The 9478-nt window shown below is 46.3% G+C and overlaps 1 protein-coding gene across 1 annotated transcript in view; it reads right to left on the bottom strand.

Annotated features, from left to right (window-relative positions):
* The window catches only part of HGFAC (HGF activator), a 91337-nt gene extending 83133 nt beyond the window's left edge, over positions 1–8204 (bottom strand). Inside the window, exons 1-2 of the mRNA XM_063135891.1 lie at positions 8038–8204; positions 7039–7102 (exon numbers count right to left, since the gene is read on the bottom strand). Of these exons, the coding sequence (XP_062991961.1) occupies positions 7039–7102; positions 8038–8106 (133 nt within the window). The 5' untranslated portion in view covers positions 8107–8204. The remainder of the gene's footprint in view (positions 1–7038; positions 7103–8037) is intronic.
* Positions 8205–9478: the final 1274 nt, after the last annotated feature.

Consider the following 9478-nt stretch of genomic DNA (forward strand, 5'->3'; position numbering starts at 1 on the left):
GGTGCATGGGGTGTTTGAGTGAATGGACGTGTGTGTGTGTTTTGGGGTGGGTGATCCTAAGAGTGAGTGTGTTTGTGTGTGTGTGTGTGTGTGTGTGCTGGCAGTGTGTGAATGTATTGATGTGATAATATCTGAATGGGCTGCATGGTTGTTTGACTATGAATTGATGTGTGTGTATGTGTGTGTTGGCAATGTGGGGGAGGTGCTGTGGTTTTCTGTATGTGAGTCGAGGGGATGATTTGGAGGTGATACTCCTTTTCATGGGAAATAAATTTGACTGAAAACAATATAGGCCTGACCTGTTCTAAAATTGGTGGTAGAGGTTTGAAATTTCATTGGGCCTCACCTTAGAGGTGGTTTTGGGAAGACGTCGTAATTACCAGTAGCATGTTATTCCAGCTGATAGCTGCCCTCCAACTCATGAAAACTGTGCAGCCAATGCAGATAACTACAATCAATTCTCAATGTAAATTTATGCCCCCAAAGGAATATTTTGTAAAAACAAAATAACTGCTAAATGTTGTTTGAATTGTGGCATATTTGCACTCAGATTTACTTAAGGATTCACTGTCATAAGTAGTGGTGGTGGTGGGGAGATATTAATAAAAACAGAGAGATCACAATTGAGGAAACAGCCTGTTTGTGGTCAAAATCAGGACTGCTTACATAACAGTCCCACAGGTAGTCATCTGAGAATCGAAAAGGTGATTGAGAAGGCGGCTGCAAGCAGCTGGTGAAGGAATGCCGAAGATTGGTTCCAGAGACACCTTGTGTGCAATTCTAGGAAAGTAGTGGGGGCTTAATCCTAAAGCTCCTGTGATGTCCTGACAGCCAAGTTAGACTAAGTGGCATTGGACATTCTAGCTCCTTTGCCTGTTAATGATTGGGATCAATATTTCATTTTGGTGGTTATAGATTCCCCCACCCCACCCCAAATAGGCAGAGGCCTGATTAGGCTTTACCTGGTTAGGAAGCCATCACAGTGGCTAGGGCATCGGTGGAAAATTAGGGCCTTGCTAGACCTACCAGATAATCCGGTGGGGAGTAGGAGCGACGGCGTGCTGCAACTAGCGCACGCCTTCGCCCTTTTCTAGACTTAAACATGTGACGGGGCAAGGGAAAGCCCCATCGCGTGCACCAGTTTGTTTCCGGCTAAAGGGCCATGTGTGCAGGAGCGCACCAACGGAGAAGGTAAGTGATTTTTTTAAAAAAATAAAGGGTTCCCCGCTCCCCCTGCCCCTGATTTCCCCACACACACAATGTCTGATGCCCCCCCCGGCCGCTCGCTCGCCCATCCTCCCCCCGTTCTTCCCCTGTCCCCGTCCGCCATGCCTGTCCCCGTCCTTCTTCCCCCCGGTCCGCCATGCCTGTCCCCGTCCTTCTTCCCCCCCGTCCACCAGGCGCTGTCACCGTCTGCCATGGCTGTCCCCCGTCCTTCTTCCCCTGTCCGCCAGGCCCTGTCCCCATCCGCCATGGCTGTCCCCCGTCCCTGTTCTTCTCCCCCCGTCCGCCATGGCTGTCCCCCGTCCCCGTTCTTCTTCCCCCATCCCTGTCCGCCATGGCTGTCCCCCATCCCCGTTCTTCTTCCCCTGTCCCCATCCGCCATGCCTGTCCCCGTTCTTCTCCCCCCCATCTCTCCTGCCGGGTCCGTTCTTTCCCCCGGCCCCCATCTCCCCCCCGTGATTCCCCCCCCGGCCCGATGGGCACAGCACTCCTATGGAATGCTGTGCCCAGTCCGTGGCTTCTCCCGGTTACTCATGAGTAAGCGAGCAGCCGGGAAAAGCCACGGACCCTGCCAGATCTTCCACAGCCCCGGCCTCAGGCCGGGGCTGCGGAAAAGCCGGGCCATAAGCGGATCCGCTTATCCCGGTTCAAGTGAGGACTTAGCCTGGCCTGACTCCGGGATCCCCTGTGCATCATCTGGATGCACAGGAGGGAGACCAGGCCTCACACCGGGCTAACTCCTCGTCTAGCAGCAGCCTTAATCTCTGCACCATTCATACAGAGCAAGGCATGAATGTTGAGTCCCAGTTAATTAGGAACTGTTGTAACTTTTTACACATAAGATTGCATCTCAGCTTACTGTGTAATGTAATAACTCAATTGTAGGCTGCTGAAGAGTTAGTTTGACTGCATAATGTGTTGGGTTAGCTTTATGCAGTAGAGTATGTGGGCTTGGAGATATAAAGAATACAGAAAGGGAGGTTGGTGTTTATCTTAAAAGACAAACATTTTTATTGGGAAAATACACGGGATAGGAAAGTCTACTTCTGTCTAATGAAATTGGAGGAGAGAAAGAGAGCAGCTTCATGGCAGCCAGCTGGACATCAGGAAAAACTTCCTGACTGTTGGAGCAGTACGACAATGGAACCAGTTACCTAGGGAGGTTGTGGGTTCTCCCACACTAGAGGCATCCAAGAGGCAGCTGGACAGCCATCTGTCAGGGATGCTTTAGGGTGGATTCCTGCATTGAGCAGGGGGTTGGACTCAATGGCCTTGTAGGTCCCTTCCAACTCTACTATTCTATGATTCTATGATTTGTTGAGAGAGGGGGGATTGTGGGAAGAAGACAGGAAGTAGAAGTGATGATGGTCTAAACAAAGACATGCTTGAAGGTTAGCAGAGAGAAGGATCAGGCAGGGACTGTCTGCTAGCTAGAACTATTCTGCCATATTGGTGCCCAATAGACATAGTGAGACAATGCTTGTTTAAGTCCAGCTTCAAACATAGGGGCTGTCTACACGTGGAGAAAACCCCTTGGTGGCTGTGGATCTGCGCTCCATCAGTTAGATGACACAGGCACAGACTTACAGCCACTGCAGGGCTTCCCCACCAATGCTGCAATATGAAAAAGTTGGAGATTTACCCTGACTTTTTCAAAGGAAGCGACATCAACACAGCACTCCCACCATGCAATGTTGCTCTGCAGCCAATCTGGGGCCAACCCAGGGGTGGAACCTGGTGGAAGGCAACCAACGAATGGCCACTTTCAACCAGGAAGAGGGCGGGGGCAGCTCCAGGACCTGGATGGCCACCCAGAAACTCCACACTCCCTTCTTGGCTTTGGGATTACCTGATGTCACTTTGGGAAAAGGGAAGTGCAGGGTTGAGAAAGGAGGCAGTGCCATGAAGACAGCCCCCTCATGTCAAACCCTAATCAGGCTTTATGCCTGAATCAAGTAGGCTAACAGCAATATGAGGAACAGAGCTGCATATGCCAGCTCTGCTCCCTCGGTCCTCAAACTCCCCATGGTGAATGTGGAAGTCTGCTGCAGGCTTCTACACACATTCACTTGAATGTGAGTAGAAACCTCCATGCATGAGTAAAACCCCACTGCAAATATGAGTAAAAACCCACTGCAGCCCTCCCTTTTCAACATTGAAAAGTCAGGAAATGAAAGGACAGGGACAGTATGCATGGCTTCATTCATGTTAGTCTACATATTCAAGCATAATGTCTGAATAGTTTATTTGTGAAAGGGGCACTGTATTAAGTTTAAACAAAGATATAGCAGGACTTATTAAAGAGGCATTTATTTATTTATTTATTTATTTTATTTCATTTCATTTCTATACTGCCCAATAGCCGAAGCTCTCTGGGCGGTTCACATGGCAGTGCCTCTTTAGTTAAGGTCCGACAGTAAAAAAAGAAGAAGCAAGCATTCTACCATGATTAATGGTGTGTGTGTGGGGGGGGGGGGGGGGTCATTCTAACATTCAAAAAAATCTGTAAATAAGTTCTCTCCAATCTTTCTGTTGTTCTCTTTCTGCTTACTTTAGTGCATCCTTTCCTTTTCTCCCTCTTTAATCATTCTCCCCAAGGGCAGATTTTAAATTATAGCATGCTAGGCACATGCTTAGAGGCAAACTGGAGGAAGTGACAATTGACCTGCTGTGACCTGCATTGAGCAGGGGAATGGACTCGATGGCTTTGTAGGCCCCTTCCAACTCTACTATTCTATGATTCTATGATTCTCTTTGTTTATTTATTTATTGCATTTCTATACAGCCCAATAGTTGAAGCTCCCTGTGCGGTTCACAAAAATTAAAATCATTCAAAGTATAAAACAAACAGTATAAAAACATGGTATAAAATACAATATAAAAGCACAACCAGGATAAAATCATCAGCAGTGCAGAAATACAAGCTTAAAATACAAATTTAAAACAGCAAAATTAAAATTAAATGTATAGACTTAAAATGCTGAGAGAATAAAAAGGTCTTCACCTGGCGTCTGAAGGAATATAGTGTAGATGCCAGGCGAACCTCCTTAGGGAGCTCATTCCAGAGCTGGGGTGCCACAGCAGAGAAGGCCTTACTTACTTTGGCAGGGGCTCACGGAGAAGGATCCCTGAGGATGACCTTAGGTACATACCGGAGGGGCCAGATCACCTGGCCCCAAGCCGTTTAAGGCTTTAAATGTGAATACCAGCACTTTAAATTGGGCCCGGACCTGGACTGGCAGCCAATGAAGCTGGAAAAGGACTGGAGTGATGTGGTCTCGTTGGCCAGTCACTGTTAGTAACTGTGCTGCCCTGTTTTGTACCAGTTGAAGTTTTCAGACCGTTTTCAAAGGCAGCCCCACGTATAACGTGTTGCAGTAATCGAAACGAGAGGTTATCAGAGCATGGATAACTGTATCTAGGCTATCTCTGTCCAGATAAGGGCACAGTTGGTATATCACCCTAAGCTGATAAAAGGTGCTCCTTGCCACTGAGTTCACTTGTGCCTCAAGTGACAGTTCTGGATCCAAGAGCACCCCCCAAATGACGAACCCAATCCTTAAGGGGAGTGCAACCCCGTCCAGAACAGGGTGAACTTCACCTAGCCAGACAGGTGAACCACCCACTAACAGTACCTCCATCTTGTCTGGATTGAGTCTTAGTTTATTGGCCCTCATCCAGCCCATTACTGTGCCCAGGCACTGATTCAGAACAGCCACTGCCTTACCTGGGTTTGATGAAAAGGAGAAGTAGAGCTGGGTGTAATCCGCATATTGATGACATGTCAACCCACATCTCCAGATAACCTCTCCCAGCGGTTTCATGTAAATGTTAAACAGCATAGGGGATAAAATAGAGCCCTGTGGAACCCCATGGCCTAAATGTCATGGCACAGAGCAATAATTCCCCAGCACCACCTTCTGGAATCAGCCATCCAAGTAGGAGTGGAACCAGTGCAACACAGTGCCTCCAACTCCCAGCCCAAACAACCTATCCAGAAGGATACCATGGTCGATGGTATCGAAAGCCGCTGAGAGGTCCAAGAGAATCAACAGGTGCACACCTTGGGTGCCTGCCCTGTGGCCCTCCCATGTCCTCTTTCTGAAGGCAGAATATGTCCACCAGACGGAAAGGAACAACTTATCTGCCTTCAGGTAGGGGCCCAATCCCCATGTTCCCTCCCATCACACGTAAAGGAAAAGCAAGGATTGGGTCTTTCCTTCTGAAAGACAGTGGGAAGCCCTGATTCCTCTGCTTCTCCCACCTATGCATTCCATCCCCCTCATTCTCTGAAAGGTCACATTCTACAATTAAAGGAATAATAGACACCCAGATGGGTTGAATGGTGGACTTGAAGAAAGCATGGGAAGGAGATTTTGGAAGGGAATTAGATGACACTAGCTGAATAAGATACATCAGTAGTTTTCACCAACATTTTTGGTGCCACGTTGTGGTGAGGAGGGGGAGCTCTATTGTAGGGTTGTGCGCACGCACGCACACGCACACACACCCCGATTCACCTCACAGGCCATTTTGGAGGGTCCGAAATGGCCCAGATTTGATTCAGGGTGCTTTGGAGTTTGACCACCTTGTGTCAGTACTGAAGCTGAAGCAAGGTTTGCACCTCCCAAAGCGGGTCAGCCTTTGTGAGTTCCTGGACTCCCTGCTCACCTCTGTCCCTCCCTTCAACGTGTTCCTAAAGCTGCTGCCACCAGCAGGACTTACCTTTGCTGTGCGTCCTCCTCCCATGCAGCTGCTCTTTTTTGCATAGATTGATGGCTACAAACTACAGTGGCCGTAAAGGGCCATTTCCCTAGTTTGCAATCATAGATTTTTGAAAAAGAGAGAGCCTCCAGCTTACCTTTAAATCACAGCTCTAAGGGAGGAGGGTGCATGGCAAAAGTAAGCGGATCCGCACGTCGGCCCCAGAGCGCATTTATGCGACTCTAGGGCACCCCAGAAATGATAGTCTGTACTTGCCTGGAAAAAGAAACTAGGAAGAGACAGAGACGCCGCCAACGCCAACGCCACCCAGCTCTCCCCGGCCGGCTCGGAGAGCTCTTTTTGAAGAAGGCGGGAGTAGAGAGCTTCTTCCGCTGTCCACCCAACCTTCTTCCGCCGAGCTCTCCGTCCCGGTCGAGGAGCCAGCCGGGGAGAGCTGGGCGGCGTCGGCATCTCCGTCTCTTCCTAGTTTCTTTTTACAGGCAAGTACAGACTATCGTTTCTGGGGTGCCCTAGAGTCACATAAATGCGCTCTGGGGCCGACGTGCAGATCCGCCCCTGGTGGTGGGGAGGGAAGAAGGGGAGGGGACAGAGGGAGGGAGGTGTCCAGTGAGTCCATCGGACTCACAGTCAGCTTTGTGCCGGCTTTTCCAGGCAGGCCAGCAGGTGGAGTGACCCACCACCACCCTGAATTGGCCCAAGGCTTTCAGTACTGATCTGCTTCACCTTGGTTCAACCCAATACTGCTTTGAATTTGGGCCAAAGCAAGCCAAATCGGCTCTCCTCAACTTGGATTTGGGGCGTTGGCCCAAGGTGGTCTGCAGCCCTATTATGCTGTGAAAACAGCGCAGGGTGCCTCTCCTCTCTTGCTGCACTTCCCACCCCAGCCAATCATACTGATAAGTAATTAGCTTATAATAACCACATTCTGGCAAACTGCCTCAGCTGCAACTAATTTTTAAAAATTCCACAGATAATTTGTTGCATCATGGAAATGAAGCTCACATTTTGGAAGCCATCTGGAAAGTTCTTTTACACGCCATAAAAGCAAGCTAGCAAGAAAGGAAGGCTATATATATATATTCTTGGTACCTCTGGGTTGATAAATGTCATGCTCAGCTTCTCCTGACTCATGACCCAAACTTTTCCTTCTCTCCTACAAATAAAGTCAATAAGGAGTAAATTAACTTTTATGGAGCATTTTTTTAAGAGAAAATTAATATTTAAAGAAGACCAGGCCTTTTTACTAGACAAATCCCATGCTGCTGCCGATGGCAGCCCTTTCAGTTCAACACTCTAGCCACTACACCACACTGGCTACTTGGATAACTGCAATAGATCGCAGTATCTAAACATTGAATATATCAGGAGTATTTGGTGGATATCAAAATATAAGAATGCTCCTCTTCAAATAGACAGAAAAGTTCAAGCCAAGAGTAGACTATCTGCTTGTATGGGCTAATTCTTTTAAATGATATTTGTTTTGGGAAGTTACAGATATGAAGAAGACTCTACAGTCTATCAGGAAAGTTCAGCCCAATAAGGTTCTCACAGGGGTCTCGCACTCGCCAGTAAATATAGTCAGAACTGCCCAGGAACTACTTTCATCAGAGATGTGGAAATCTTTTGTACCCATCTCTGCTCACAAGAATAGAGAGATTTCCACTTCCCCTCTCATGCTTGTTGTCCTATACCTCTCTTCAGAGTGTAAAGACTTCCAAAAGCTACCTTTACCATCCAGTTCTTTGGAACGTGCCACTGTAATAATATTTCAACATTTGATTTTACAAATGCCTTTCTCCCAATTATAGCATTACATTATTAGTGTGGTAGAAAAATCCCTGATCCTTTTGAATAGGAAGTCATCCTTGAGTCTACCATTTGGTCTTTAGCTTCAAGTGCAGCCGTGCTTAATGTTCCTTGGCACCTTTTTTGTGGGGAGGGTCACCACCTGATACCTCCAAGACATATTTAAGCTTCAATGCTATGTACATTTACTAATAGAATATCCTGTAGAACGCAATGGAACATACTTCTGGACAAGCATATTTAGGGTAATTTTGTTAGAAGCAAACAAAAATCCATACTTACCACCCCATTCGTAGCACTGCTTAAAGCAGAAAACAAAGCAACCATCGTGGAACAAATGTAGATATCCATCTGACTCCCCTTTTTCTGTAGCCACCCCCCACCCACTAACCCTGTAATTTTATAGAAGCAGGTGGGTGTTTGAAAGCTGAAGTGGGAATTCAAATTAACATTGGGGGTTGTGGCAACTCAGCTGATTTTAGAGTAAGTTTAACTTTTAAAGTAATCACTACTTCAACCAAAGTTAATAATTAACATGTTCACAGGCTGTAGTAAATACTGGTTTTAGCGTGTGTGGGTTTTTTTAAACAACAAAGTCACTTAGGCTGCAATCCTATATACACTTAACTTGGAGTAAGCTTAATTGAAAACAATGGAACTTACTTCTGAATATACATATATAGGATTGCATTGATAGTTGCAAACAGTAAACCTAAGGATATCTAATCAGGGAATTGAACCACGAAGAATTTGGGTTAATTCCAGTTTGAGTTGAATCAATATTTGCTCAATGTTTCCATTCCCCTTCCTCCTTTGTTTGACTCCAAAATAAATAACCACTCAGGCTCTGGCATGTTACAGTTAGACAAGAATGCCTTCTGAGGAATCCGTTGTTGTTGTTGTTGTTGTTGTTGTTGTTGTTGTTTTAGATCCCTAGATTGTTGAATGGGTTTGTGCTGAATTTGAGAAGAGTCTGGCTTTTGTTGTTAACAATGATATTGTCAGAAAATGTTACTGGTGGAAAACATTTCTTGATTTAGAAAAATAGGCATCACTTAATTTAAGTACTTGGGGTAAGATTAATATACTTAAGATGGTTATATTTTACAACAGGTAATTTATGTATTGCTTAGTATTCCTTTTTATAACTCCCCAAATGTATTTTCAAAATGCAAAAACAGACCAATGATTTAGGATAGGGTCATACATCTGCCTTTTCTACCGGGAGGTGATTTTTATTTTATTTTTGCAGTCACTTAACAATAGAGATCCCAGACAGAGGGGCAGAAAAGGCATTTTGCAGCTATTCTATTTTGTCTTTGTTAATGGATTTTTCCTGGTAAGAAAATATATAGGTTAAGCCATATCTAACTACCCTTATGGTCCTGCGAGAGCTGGATCATAAGGAAAGCTGAGTGAAGGAAGATAGATGCTTTTGAACTGTGGTGTTGGAGGAAAATTCTGAGAGTGCCTTGAACTGCAAGAAGATCAAACCAGTCCATACTCCAGGAAATAAAGCCAGACTGCTCACTTGAGGGAATGGTATTAAAGGCAAAACTGAAGTACTTTGGCCACATAATGAGAAGGCAGGATACCCTGGAGAAGAGGCTGATGCTAGGGAAAGTGGAAGGCAAAAGGAAGAGGGGCCGACCAAGGGCAAGATGGATGGATGATATTCTGGAGGCGACAGACTTGACCTTGGGGGAGCTAGGGGTGGCAACGG

Source organism: Elgaria multicarinata, chromosome 10 (genome assembly GCF_023053635.1).
Source record: "Elgaria multicarinata webbii isolate HBS135686 ecotype San Diego chromosome 10, rElgMul1.1.pri, whole genome shotgun sequence".
Taxonomy (NCBI): domain Eukaryota; kingdom Metazoa; phylum Chordata; class Lepidosauria; order Squamata; family Anguidae; genus Elgaria; species Elgaria multicarinata.